Below are 14201 nucleotides of genomic sequence, written 5' to 3'. Positions count from 1 at the left end.
GCGTCGCTCCGGTAGGTCGTTCCCATGCATTTCTCGTCCAATGATCACCTTAATCACCTCTTTTGAGCTCCAAACGCACCCAAATGTCTCCAAGAACTCCATGTGGTACTCCAATACCTAAGGCCATGATTATCCCTAAGAAACCTATTGGGTTTCTTAGTTTTTTTAAAAAAAATTAAAAAAATAAAAAATAAAAAATAAACCAATCGCGGGCCGCCACGTGTCAGTGGGGTCCGCGAACAGTGTAAGAAACTCACTAAGATCGGTTCTTAATTAGTAGTTTTTGTAACCGATCCTTAAGGATTTTGTGGGGGCCCACGCACTAAGAAACCGACTAAGGACCCCGGATAATCATGCTCTAATAGAGACATATGTATGCAATATGCAACCTAGACATGGCTAAATCCTAATCTATATGATGAAAATGCACATGAATAAATGGATAAAACAATGTAAATATGCAAGATATCAACTCCCCCAAAATTATTCTTTTACTTGTCCTCAAGTGAACTTTCTAGAACTCATAGGGAGAGAAGTTTGTAGGTGGGAGCTCATAGCCAAAAGAAACACACAAAGCACTCAAATCAACATCTAAATTCAGCATTAGTACACCCTCTCTTATTATACTCTAGCTTCTCTAGGCCTATTTCAACTCTTTTCATCCCTACACTCATCATCATGCATTCACACATGCAAATCAGCCAACTCTCAAGTTCATTAAGCATAGCATCAAGTGAATTCTTGCAAATGGTCAATTGGTCCAAATCATTTGGGTAAGGGGAGGCTTTTTAATCAAGTGAGTCAAGGGGTTCAAGATATATGATATTTAAGGTGGTATACTCTCAAGACAAGTAGTCTTGACATTGCACATAATATATCTAAGAAAGGGATCAACTCATGCATACAATGCTCAATCTCCATTGTTCTACACTTTTCCCAAACATATATGATACACATTCATTTCCCCATTCTAAACTCAACTCACATCTCTCACCCAAGGACTTCAAAAGCATTTCCCAACATAAAACTCTTTTTTTCAATAGATTTCTTACACTCTTTTGAACACCTCTTAGCTCATACTAGTTTTGCTAGCCCCCTTTCTTTTTTTTTTTTTTAATGTTTGGGGGCCAAGACTTTTCGCAAATTAAGCTAGAAGTTTCTCTACTTATCCCATAAAGACTAGTCAATTAAGCACAAGAGTTCACTCTTTTCCTTCAACTTTCTTATACTCCCAAATCAAACTTTACAACACTCACCCCCATCCTATGGCTAGACAATCATGTGCCTAATCTAGCAAGAATGAAGATCAAGCATTGTCGTTCCCGATACTCTCAACATTATGTGCATGTAAGACTTTCCGAAAAAGGCCTCAGTCATCAATCAATGAAGACTTAAAGGGAGGAAGGGATTTTGGGGAGAGGTCTACCACTAGAGGTTGTCAAAAAGATTGGCATAAAGGATGTGACAACTCAAGTGTGTATATCCATGATTCGGTACACAAGGGACCATGAGCAAGATGCATTAAGTTCATTCAGTTCAAATAAGGTTGTAGTTGGCTTCAAAGACTGAGTTTCAGCATTCAACAAGTTTCAGGAAGAGTTTTCAAGGCTCGAAGCATACAAGTCTTTTTGAGAGGTGCATAAGCTACTCAGGTGCAAAGTAATGTTCTTTACAAGGCATTTCAAATCATTGCTCCCAATGCAAGTAAATGCAACCTATATGCTCTAGACTCTCCTAGAAATGCAAATGATGCAAACTAAATGATTTTTTTTTTAATGCAAATATGTATGTATAATGCAATGCATGAGACTCAAAATCATCAAAGCAAACGTGATCAAATACTTGGTACCTCTCCCACACTTAAATCACACAGTCTCTGTGTGAGTGAGAGAGAGATACCCAAAAGACAACTAAAATGCAAAATATGAGCTGGTATATACAAGGGAAAGTAGTGGGTTACCTTCTATGGGGAAAGAGTAGAGGGAGATGCTCCCTCCTCGTCGTCCTCAGGTGGTAACTCTTCAAGGTGCTCATCAGCAGGAGTGCCCATCTCTTCAATGTAGAAGGCTTGCCCGAACACAGTTGGTTTTCTCATTTTCCCCTTGATTGCAAAGTGGAGGATGTTCTCTTTACCCAAATGGAGATCAATCGTGCCTTCCTTCACATTAACAATAGCTCCTGCTGTAGCTAAGAATGGCCTTCCTAGAATCAATGGGTCTTGAGGCTCCTCACCCATCTCAAGCACCACAAAATATGTAGGTATCTCATACCTTCCAATCTTCACAGAGAGGTCCTCTAAGATGCCCACAGGGTACTTCACTGAACGATCAGCTAACACCAGAGAGAGTCTACACTTCTTGTACTGAGTGAATCCAAGCTTCTTTGCAACAGACAAATGCATCACGCAGACACTAGCTCCCAAATCGCAGAGACATTTCTCAAATACCATAGGTCCAAGAGCACAAGGTAGTGTGAAGCATCATGGATCCTCTAACTTTTCTGGAACATCAAGCCTCTGGATGATGGCACTGCACTCATGGGTAAGAATCATCATGCCTTCCATCTCCTTCTTCTTTGCAGCTACAACATCTTTCAGGAACCTGTTGTATTGAGGAATCAACATGAAAGCATCGATGATGGGCATTGCAACCTGAGCTTCACTCATTTGCTTCTCAAACAGAGCTATGTACTTCTCTAGCAGCTGCCTCTTGAATCTACCAGGGAATGGAAGTTTGGGTTCATAGGAAAGAGGAACAAAAGAATTCTCACTTGCTGGGGCAACAACTTCACCATCTTTCATTGTTTTCTTCTCTTCACCAACCTTTCCTTTACCTTTGGCTTCCACAATCTTCTCCAAGATTTCATCATTGATTTTCTCATCAACAATCACCACTTCATCATCTAAGTTGATCGCCACCTCCTCACCTAGTTTCTCAGCATCCCTGGTGAGAGTTGTAGGAGGTAACTGCTTACCACTCCTAAGGGTGATAGCTTTGGCCTCTTTGGGGTTTTGGTCAGATTTTCCAGGTAGAGATCCTTTCTGGCGATTCTGGTGAGTGTTCATGGAAGCAAACTGATTCTCTAAATTCTTAACTGTAGAAGCAAGATGTGAGAATTTGTTGTTGAGCTCATTGTAGCTCCCATCAATCTTGGAATGAAGGTTCTTCAACTCATAACCAACATGCTTCTCACTTCGAGTCTGAGACTCCAAGATTTGTTTCAGTAAGGTATCAGTGCTGCTCACTTGAGGAGCAGAGGAACCAGACGAGGGGTCTTGATGGTTGTTTCTAAGCGGATAACCACTATGTTGGTTGTTGGGATAGGATTTCTGTTGGTAGTTGTTGTACTGAAAGTTGGGCTCTTTTTTGTACCAGCTACCATTGTTGTTGATGAAACACAGCTCTTCCTGACCTTCCAAACCCTCAACCTCATGAACAACAAGTGGATCTTCCTGCTTGGAGTTACCAACAAACTTCAGCTGCTCTTGGGTGGCTTTTTCAGCAATGAGTAGGTCGATCTTGTCTTCCAAATCTTTGATCTCTTTCCTCGTCTGCTTATCATCACTCCTACTGCCTCTGTCGTAGTTTGCACTGTAGACTGCATCACTCTTCACCATGTTGTCAACCAGCTCTTCTGCATTATCTTCAGTTCTTCCCAAGAAGAATCCATTGCTAGTTGTATCCAATCTGGCTCTGTACTTAGGAAGGGCACCTCTGTAGAAGGTACTGAGCAAGCTCTCCTTAGAGAAACCATGATGTGGGCATTTGGTTTGATAGCCTTTGAATCTCTCCCAGGCTTCACTGAATCCTTCCAAGTTCTTCTGTTGGAAACTGGAGATCTCATTTCTCAGCTTAGCAGTTCTTGAGGATGAGAAGAATTTCTCCAAGAATGCTCTCTTGCACTCATCCCAAGTAGTTATGGATTCACTGGGTACAGTCTTCTCCCACTGGCGTGCCTTATTCCCCAAAGAGAAAGGGAATAGCTTCAGCTTGAAGGCGTCTTCAGACACTCCATTGGTTTTTGACAATCCGCAATAGCTGTCAAACTTGTCCAAGTGATCACAAGGGTCCTCTACAGGTAAGCCATGATACTTGTTGTTCTCGATCATGTTGAGGAGTCCTGGTTTGACCTCAAAGTTGTTGGCTTCCACTGGTGGAGCGCGGATACCCAACCTCTGACCATTAATGTTTGGACGATAATAGGTACCAGTGGGTCGACCTGCTCGTTGTGGGTGTTCTGGCCCTTGCGGTTGATCTGCCATATCAATATCCAATCTCTGCAAGTGAGCATGTTGCTCTTCTTCTCTTCTCGCTCTAGCACACTCTCTCTCTAAAGCTCTGATATCTGCAACTCTTGGAACTAGGTTTGATGGACCCCTGCTCCTCAAGTTCATACACCTGAAAGTTAAAGGGAGGTGAAGAAGGAGAATCAGTAACAAAAGAAAATAAAAATGACTTAGTCTCAAGCAAGTGACTAAATCTCAATGTTGAAATCTACTCAGAATTTGGCAACGGCGCCAATTTGATGTTAGGAGTTTTCAAGGCTCCTAAGACAAATGTTGTAGTATAAAAGATTGTCGAACCAGTTCTGAGGGATATCAAAGCACCGAGAATGCAAGTACTCACTTAATCTAAGTGCAACCAATGATTTAGATGGGTTTTAAACTACTACTAATACTAGAAAGCAATTACAGAATGATACTTTCTTGACTAAGGGAAAAGAGAACTCATGGGCATACGGATTAGACCTTGGGTGATCAAGTATCGAACTAAGGATGGCAAATGATCAATCAAACTATCGACCTTAAGCCTAGACACAATTCTAAGCAAGCTCTATGTCTAGATGAATACTCATTTACTAACATATCTCAAACATCGAATGTCTTTGGTTGAATAATGTGAAAGCAATCATTACTAACAGGTCTATTAGCTATCTTAGCACCTTTAACAACAAATGTCTTTGGCAAAGTATACTAAAAGCCTAGGAGAGTTGTCTCAGGCATTTCATCAAACACCTTTTGGGTGGGAGATGCCTATCGATCAACTTTTGAGTGGCCAACTCAGAAGATGCATTATGAATACTCTACTAGCAAGGAACAAGAATGATCTACACTAAAACATCCTAGAACTAACCTAATCACCCTTAATCTCCCTAACCCATGAATTCAAAAGGTGATTACTCACTAATCTCCATGATTCCTCTTAAACCCATATTGGATTTCAGATTAATCATGTAGAGAAATAGATAAAAAATCAACAAGAACACAAGATGAAAGCAATAAAATCTGAATCAAAAGAAGTTTTACTAGTTGTTCTCCAGAAAAGAAATTCTGCCTCCGGTGGCTACCAAAGGTACTTAAAACATAGGTTTTGAAAAGTAAAAACGTGCATAATGAAATGACCAAAAGGCCCTTGAGAAAACATGAATTCGGACAAACAAATAGACGCGGAACGACCTCGGCACGTCGCTGCGAGAGGTCGCTCCCGGGTTGTTTCTTCGCGAGCGACCTGGTTGTGTCGCTCTGAAGACGTCGCTCCCGGCTTGCTCGCAAACCATAAACGCGAGCGACCTCTGGGTGTCGCTGTGGTGAGGTCGCTCTAGGAGCTGGAGCGACTTCGCCTTGTCGCTCTAGGAGGTCGCTCCGAAGCGTAAATGGCGAGCGAGTTCATGGCGTCGCTCCGGTAGGTCGCTCCCATGCATTGCTCGTCCAATGATCACCTTAATCACCTCTTTTGAGCTCCAAACGCACCCAAATGTCTCCAGGAACTCCATGTGGTACTCCAATACCTAATAGAGACATATATATATGCAAAATGCAACCTAGACATGGCTAAATCCTAATCTATATGATGAAAATGCACATGAATAAATGGATAAAACAATGTAAATATGCAAGATATCAATAAGATCAAATACAATGGATTGAACTAGATCGAGTGATACAAACGAGATCGGTAAAGAAAGAATCTAAAAATGGGAAGACAACAAGATCGGTGTAATTGTATAGCTCTCTCTAGGGTTTTCAACGTGTGTCCTCTTCTGTTTCCATTCCTCTTCCTTTATAGTAAGCTGAGTTCGAGACCTCTGTGGTAGCTCCGCGATCTCAGCTTCTTGTTGCACGATCTCCGCGACCTCGGCGACTCCTTCTCGAGCTCGCATTCTTGCTACGGGCTCCGGCCCTTTAAGGCTCATGCCTTTGATCGCGGCCCATTATGGTATTGACCAGAATTGGGTCCAACAATACCCATTAACTATGTTCTACAAAAACTAATTAACAGGGACATAGTTTCGACATTTTGGTTTTCATGAGGAACATAGAGGGCGCCAAAATGAATTGCCAATCAAAATCAGTTTTCACCATCGTATTTTTTTTCTTCCTCGTCGGTACCTGCTCCAACCGGATCTGTAAAATAAACAGAGTTTCTGAATTGATAATCACAATGGCTTTGTCGTTGTCTCTTCAATCATCTCGCCGTGAAATTGGAACAAACGCTGAAACCTTAACTGTTGAAGGTAACCGTCTTTCTCTTTCAAACACACGTGTTCGCCATAAAACTTGAACCTTGCAAGCTAAGACTCCCAATCGCTATCTCCAACACTATCGAATCCGTCGCATTCAAATGGTTAGTCGTAAAAATGATTTTTCGTTATTCAAGAGAAAGGAAAAAAAAACACTTTCAACCTCTCCACGTGCTAGCAAATGTAATTTTGTTATTTTTTAGCATATTATATAACATATCGTAGCCATCCATCTATTATGTGTATGAACTTAATTTTTTTTTTTTACTATGTACATGACCCCTAATTTTCCTTGAATTATCCTAAAAAGTGAAGATAATATGATATCTAAATATGTATGTTTCTACGACAAGAGAGAGAACATGTACCATGTGCTTGATTACATGAAGTAGATTTAGAAAGATGGGAGCTTCTGAATTTGTTTGGGATCTTACTTGGCTACTTCTTCTTTGGTAGCGAGAGACCCGCAAATGCTGAGACATCTAGAAAAGATATTGTTAAATCTGTAAAAGTGCAAGAAAATGTGACAGCTGTTTATAAAATAGATTAAATACAAGAAAACATGTTTCATGATATAACACTATCCCCAAAATTTATATTCAATACAACTTGATACAAGAGAATCTTGAAAATCTAAAGTAATATTGTTGTCAAGTACTTTTTCTTTTACTTTCTCTTATATTGTTTCGCTTTCCTTACTTACAAATGATTAAATAGACAAACATTTTCCGTCGTTTGCTTAAAGTTAAATTATTACTTTGTTTATTTATGAGTGGCTTAAATATTTTTTAAGAAACTAAAGCTCATAAACGGCTCATGCAACACTCTGAAGCCCCTCTCCCGACTCCTGTGCACAAGGGAGACTACTCAACACTCCTTGTGCCCCAAGCACTCCTCCCGTCCGATCTCGCAGTCCGATCTCTCTCTGGCTTTCTTGCCAAGTAACGTAATATTCTTACGATATTCACTTTCTGATCTCTCTCTGGTTTTCTTACCAAGTATCGTAATATTCTCACGATATTCATTTCCCGTTTTAGGGCAAACCCCGGCCAACACCGACCTCACAAAAACCCTAGGGCAAACTCGCATCATAAAAGCACCACCATACCCGTCTCAGATCCACACCGCAGTCCTTCACACCTTATATATCTTGATCTCTCTTCTCTAGCCTTTGCTAAGTTTCCCCTACTCAACTCTCATTATGAGTCAATCCTCTCTCATGCTCCGTAAGGGAGGTTCCTCCAATGGCGATCACCGTGCTCTGAACTCGGATGATGATATCATACGCATCCCGGAATGCGATATCAATGACGCCAAGGAACGCTTCCACCTCACGCTAATTGGACGCGTTTTCCACATCTGTGGGCGAAGTATCGACGCTCTAATCTACCTACTGCCCGACCCCGGATCTGGAATGTTGAAGGAAGACTCTGTGGTCTCAATCTTGGAAATGGCCGCTTCCAGTTCGATTTTGACAACGAAGCGGACCTACAAATGGTCCTAAATAAGCGACCTTGCCACTTCAACCAATGGAGTTTCGCGCTGGAGCATTGGGAACCCTTCACGAGTGAAACCTTCCCAAACACAATACCCTTCTGGATAACTGTAATGGGAGTCCCAGTACACTTCTGGAATGACAAGACCTTCACGGAGATCGCCAACGCGCTTGGTAAAAAACTTTTCGTCGATGACAAAAAGGCTCGAATTCAAGTCTCCATTGAAGCAGACAAGCCTCTGCAGTTTGAACGTAGAATTGGCTTTCCAAATGGCGATATTGGAAAAGTAACTCTCACCTCTGAAGTTCTTCATCGCCACTGTTTTACTTGCAACCTCATTTCCCATGATGAAAACACTTGCCCTCAGTTAACGCCGGAGGAAAGGGAGTACAAGAGGAAGCAACTTCTGGAAAACCAGGCCAACAATGATCAAACAAGACTCCCGATCCATGGCTCCCAAAATTTTAACCCTAGGAATCAACTAAAAAGACCCCGGCCCCCTCTGAAAGGGAGACACTACAGCCCTGCAGAAACCTCACGAAGCAACGAGCTTTACCATGATGAAAAAAGAAGGAAGAGCACGCCCTCATTCTTCTCAACTCGTGAGACTCGAGTTACTACATACCAAGCCAATGATCGCAAAAGCTCAAGCAGAGAAGATAATCGACAACCTCACCATGGTAGGGAAGTGTGGGGCCGTTTAGAGATCCCAACCAGATGGGAAGATACCCATCGAGGACGCAGCAACAATCATCATCCCCGAAGCTTGTCCCGCAAGGAAGAGACACGCCCAATCAAAAAACCTTCAATGGAATGGCGCCCAAGACGCAATGTTGAGAGCTCTAGGAGCTAATCTAATATCAATATCATGCCTCGACAGCTTGAGCATGACCGTATGGAGGGGTACTGTGCTACTTATGACTCTCAAAAGACAATCTCTGATAAACGTGCATCCCTGGAATCAGGAGAAATTGTTGTAACCCGGAGAACAGAAGCTGAAAACGCTGTTTCAGAGGAGGAAATAATCCGACGCCTCAAAGGGAAATCTATAGCCACAGACATGCCTACGTCCCAAACTACAACTGCACTCGGCACGACCTTAGAGCACCGAAGCAACAACCTGACCATTTCGGAGAAACACTTGAAGTGGCCTCAGTCTGCTCGGCAAGATCAAAGGTATGATCCCCCTCCTAAAACAAGGAGAAAAATTCCTAGAACTAGATGTTGGTATGGATCAGGATATAGATGCCACCTTAACCGATCTTGAGTTGGCAAAGGTAGACAATTTAGTTCTTGAAACGGAAGGCCTAGAGATGACTGAGAACATGAGGGATGAAAATATGTTTGATGCTGATAATGATGATCTTCTTGGAGATTCTCCTGACTTTGATGCAGAAAAAAATTGAGGCTATAACTCAACTCTCTCCAGCTAATGCTGTGCACCAAGAAGCGGCACCCGGGGACCAGCAACTCATCCCAGCCAAGAAAACCGCTTGTCTCCACGACCCAGTCCAAGAGAGATTGCCTGGCGCTTACGTTCCGAAAGGCTTGTTGAAAAAGAGGACTCCCCGATCCCCTGACATTAAAGGAGCGCAGGCATCAAAGAAACTACAAACGCTCAATAACCGTGCTTCCCCAAAGAAGAAGACAATATCGGGTAAAAGACAAACGTCTTCTTCGACTATGGTCCCTCGCATTGAGGTGTTTCCTTCTGCTTCACGCAAAAAATCTGTGTCCCTTTCAGGTTCGGTGGTGTCCCAGAAACCACCCAGTAAGAAGATATGAGTGCAATAGATTGGAACTGTCAGGGCGCCGGAGCCTATCTGACAAAGCAACATCTCTGGGAACTGCCTCGTTGTTTTCTTCCTTCATTTCTTTTTCTTTCTGAAACAAAAAACAATCTCTCTTTTCTTCAGGATTTTCAGTTTGAGTTTGGTTATAATAAATTGGTCACCATGGAACCCGAGGGCAGAAGCGGTGGACTAGCCATTTTTTATTTGGATTCTTTTGATGTTTTTGTTCTTTACTCCAATAATCTCATGATCGATACTGAAGCCACCATAGAAGGACACAAGGTCTATATTACTTTTATATATGATGATTCGGTCGTTGAGTACCGAGAAAATGTATGGGAACGCCTTACTCGTATGAGCTTAACAAGGTCGGGACCATGGCTGATGCTGGGAGACTTTAATGAGATAACCAGTAACTTAGAGAAAAAAGGTGGCAGGAAACGCCCTGATTCTTCGTTCCTCCCCTTTAAAAACATGTTGGCGAACTGCAGAATGATCGACTTTCCCTACAAAGGAAATCCCCTCTCTTGGGTTGGCAATAGAGCATCTGGAAAAGTTCAATGTATATTAGATCGAGCAGTAAGTAAAGAAGAATGACACCACAATTTCTCCCACTCGAATGTGGAGTATCTCCGCCTTTGGGGAAGCGATCACGTCCCATCCTCACCCGATTTCTATCAGTAAAGAAACAAGATAAGAGAGCTTTTAAATTTGATAAGAGATGGCTGGGCAAAAATGGCTTCCGCGACTCTATACTTCAGGGATGGAAGGACCCATCTTTCTTCAACAAAGAGGACCTCCACGCACGGATAGCCCAGTGCCGTAAATTCATTTCTCGCTGGAAGCGTGCCAACCCCTCCAACGCAAAAAAAAATTAGAAGAAATCAAGGATCAGCTTGAACAAGCTCAAGTGGACAATAATTTCTCACAAGATGCTATCCTATCCTTGAAATGGAACCTCTGTGCCGCATTTAGACACGAGGAGCTCTATTGGAAGCAAAAACGTCGAGCTAACTGGCTCCGAGAGGGAGATCAAAATACCAAGTTTTTCCACGCTACCACAAAGCAGCGAAGAGCTAAGAACCGAGTAACAAAACTCCGAAAGGCGAGCGGCCTCTGGGCAGAAACTGAAAACGATATCGAGGAAGTAGCAACAGGATACTTCCAAACTCTTTTCACCTCGTCGGAACCCTCTAATTTTGCAGAATCCCTAAGATACAATACAGAGAAGGTCACACCGACCATAAACGAAGCCCTAACAAAACCTCCATCAGATGATGAGATCCATAAAGCTGTAATCGATATAAATCAAGACAAAACTCTTGGCCCCGATGGAATGACAAGCCTTTTTTCCAGAAGTATTGGGGTATCACAGCAGAGGTGATGTGCCAAACGGTCAAAGACTTCTTCCAACACAGCGTGTTAGACCCTCGTTTGAACCAGATGAACATCTGCCTCATCCCAAAGACCGAGCGCCCTAGTGAGATGTCGCAATTCCGGCCAATCAGCCTATGCAATGTAAGCTACAAAATCATCTCAAAAATTCTGAGCAAACGTCTTAAGCGTTGTCTGCCCAGCCTTATATCGGAAACCCAATAAGCCTTTATGGCTAGACGATTGATTACAGATAACATTCTGGTAGCACACGAGGTCTTCCATGCCCTGAGAACAAACTCAAGCTGCAAAGCTAAATTTATGGCAATCAAAACGGATATGAGCAAAGCCTTCGACAAAGTTACATGGTCCTTTCTTGAGGCACTCCTACTCAATTTGGGTTTCTCGCCAAAATGGGTATCGTGGATAAAAATATGTATCTCCTCCGTCTCTTACCAGGTCCTCCTAAACGGAGAACCAAAGGGCAGCATCTCCCCCTCGAGAGGCATTCGACAAGGCGACCCGCTCTCTCCCTTTCTTTTCATCATCCTCACGGAAGCTCTTATCTCTCAGATTCAAGGAGCTGAAAAAGAAGGCAGAATCACGGGCCTGAAGATTGCACGAGGTAGCCCACCAATCTCTCATCTCCTGTTCGCAGATGATTGCCTCTTTTTCTGTAAAGCAGATATCCCGCAATGTGTGGAGCTTATGAAGATCATCCATACATATGGTTGCTCCTCAGGGCAGCAAATAAATGTGGAAAAATCTTCCATTCTGTTCGGTAAAAAAGTTCCTCCTGGTTTAAAATCTGAGACAAAGCAGGCTCTAGGTATTTCAAAAGAAGGTGGTATGGGAGTCTACGTAGCCCTACCTGAGAAAAAATCTGCAGTAACAAAAAACAGGCCTTTGCATTTATTCAAGAGCGTCTACAGAGTCGTATAAACTCCTGGTCTGCGAAAGTGCTTTCTAAAACTGGTAAAGAGGTCTTGATAAAATCAGTTGCCCAAGCCCTCCCGATCTACGTTATGTCATGCTTCCTGCTCCCACAGGATATCATCCGCAAGCTCACAAGCGCAATATCTCGCTTCTGGTGGAGCACAAAAGACAATAATCGTGGGCTTCATTGGATTGCTTGGAAGAAAATTTGTACCCCACAAGATAAGAGAGGCTTAGGCTTCCGGGATTTTAAAAACTTTAATCTCGCACTACTTGCGAAGCAACTCTGGAGGCTCATACACTACCCGAACTCTCTCTTGGCTCGCATCCTTAAAGGGCGTTATTATCACCTATCAAACCCGGCAGAGGTCGAAAAGGCGAGTAATCCCTCATATGTCTGGCGAAGCCTCATGGCTGCTCAACCCCTCCTCAGAGCTGGCCTACGAAAATCGATTAGAGCTGCGCAAACCACTCTGGTTTGGTCAGACCCCTGGCTCCCAGTGACACCAGCATGCCCTCCCATCCCGTGTGGCCCATCTTTCAACCCCTCGCTATGGGTTAGTGATTTGATAGACTCTCGTTCAAACGAATGGAAACATGAGCTCCTAAGTGAACTGATAGCCCCCGATGACATTCCGTATGTACGCAGCCTCAAGCCAACTCGATCCCCCCCCCGAGGCATTAACTATTGTTAAAACCTCACCAAATCGGGAGTGTACTCGGTCAAAACCGGGTGTACCTTGGCCATGGAGATAGCGGAACACTCAGAAAATGCTCAGGTCCTTGAACCCAGCACAACAACTCTCCAAGCAAAAGTTTGGAAGCTCAGAACTACCAAAAAGATAAAACACTTCATCTGACAAGCGATCTCCAACTGCCTACCGGTCTGTAGCTCGCTCTCCGATCGTCACTGCGGAACCGATCGAGCCTGTCCGAGATGTGGCGCGGAAGAAGAAACCCGAAACCACTTACTCTTTGAGTGTCCGCCATTTGTCCAAGCCTGGGCTCTAGCAGACATACTGCATTCTCCGGGGTTATTCCCGTGCAACTCGATATATAGTAACCTGGATCACGTCTTATGGCACGCAAGGGAATATGCAATCCCATAAACTATCAGTGCAACTGTCACGTGGGTCATGTGGTACATATGGAAAGCTCGCAACAACAAGGCCTTTAACGGCAAGGACATCTCATCACTAGAGACCATACAAATCGCCCGCGCAGAAGCAGAGAGCTGGCGCACAGCCCAGATCATCGAGTAGTCCCACGAAGAGGCAGCAAACGACGCTCCCCCCCCCCTCCCCGACCCTCCACCTCAAGACCCCAGCCCCCAATGCTTGATCGACGCGTCCTGGCACAAGGACGACAATCTTTTCGGTGGGGGAATGGTCCTAGCGACTGAGGATGGGGCGACGACTTACGGTTCATTTGCTAGTAAACGAGTCTTAACCCCCTTACATGCGGAGTTCCAAACTCTATTCTGGGCCATGAAATCCTCCATTCAGTTGGACCTTAGTGCAATGAACTTCAGGACAGACTGCCTTCAGCTAGTCACAACCTCCTAGAAGAAGACGACGAAGACAAATGGCCATCTTTATTGGCTGAATTTGATGAATTTCATCTTATTCGTTCTATGTTTACTTTTTGCTTCATATCTTTTATTCCCTGTTCCTCGAACTTCTGAGCCGACCACCTTGCAAAAGAGGCTCGGTCTCGAGGTCTCTCTTTTTCCCATGTACACACTCAGCTTCCGAGTTGGATGGCTCATGAGGCCAACCTCTTAATAGTTTCTTAATAAAATATGGAGCTTTCGATGTCAAAAAAAAAAACGGCTCATGCAACAGAAAAGAGAATTTCAAGACAACTAAAAATGTTGCTGCAGCAAATGCTGAGACATCTATGCAATGAACAGTAACATAGAAAACTACGTATTTCATTTGCGTTTTTTTTTTAAACCGCTTTTGGTTACCATTCATAGTTTTTCTGTATAAAAGAGTGGAATTGATACAGATAGCGCATATGTCAAATCAAAGAAAAAAAAAAATTTGTTTGTTCAAGGTTTTTAAACAAAACGCACATCTCT

At 43.2% G+C, this 14201-nt stretch overlaps 1 protein-coding gene and 1 non-coding gene across 2 annotated transcripts; both read left to right on the top strand.

Annotated features, from left to right (window-relative positions):
• Nucleotides 1–3746: 3746 nt before the first annotated feature.
• Nucleotides 3747–3853, top strand: LOC125582607. Its single transcript, XR_007320064.1, has one exon. It is a non-coding gene; the product is annotated as a small nucleolar RNA R71 (small nucleolar RNA).
• A 4274-nt stretch (nt 3854–8127) lies between these two features.
• LOC106412721 lies at nt 8128–8868 on the top strand. Its single transcript, XM_013853625.1, has one exon. The coding sequence runs from the start codon at nt 8128–8130 to the stop codon at nt 8866–8868; it is 741 nt and encodes a 246-aa protein (XP_013709079.1).
• The last annotated feature ends 5333 nt before the right edge of the window (nt 8869–14201 follow it).

Source organism: Brassica napus, chromosome C2, assembly GCF_020379485.1.
Source record: "Brassica napus cultivar Da-Ae chromosome C2, Da-Ae, whole genome shotgun sequence".
Classification (NCBI taxonomy): Eukaryota; Viridiplantae; Streptophyta; class Magnoliopsida; order Brassicales; family Brassicaceae; genus Brassica; species Brassica napus.
The sequence above is the reverse complement of the archived record's forward strand: the minus strand, read 5'-3'. Positions and strand labels throughout refer to the sequence as shown.

Coding starts and splice junctions, on each gene's coding strand:
- LOC106412721 (XM_013853625.1), top strand. CDS start 8,128: ATGGGAGTCCCAGTACACTTCTGGAATGACAAGACCTTCACGGAGATC.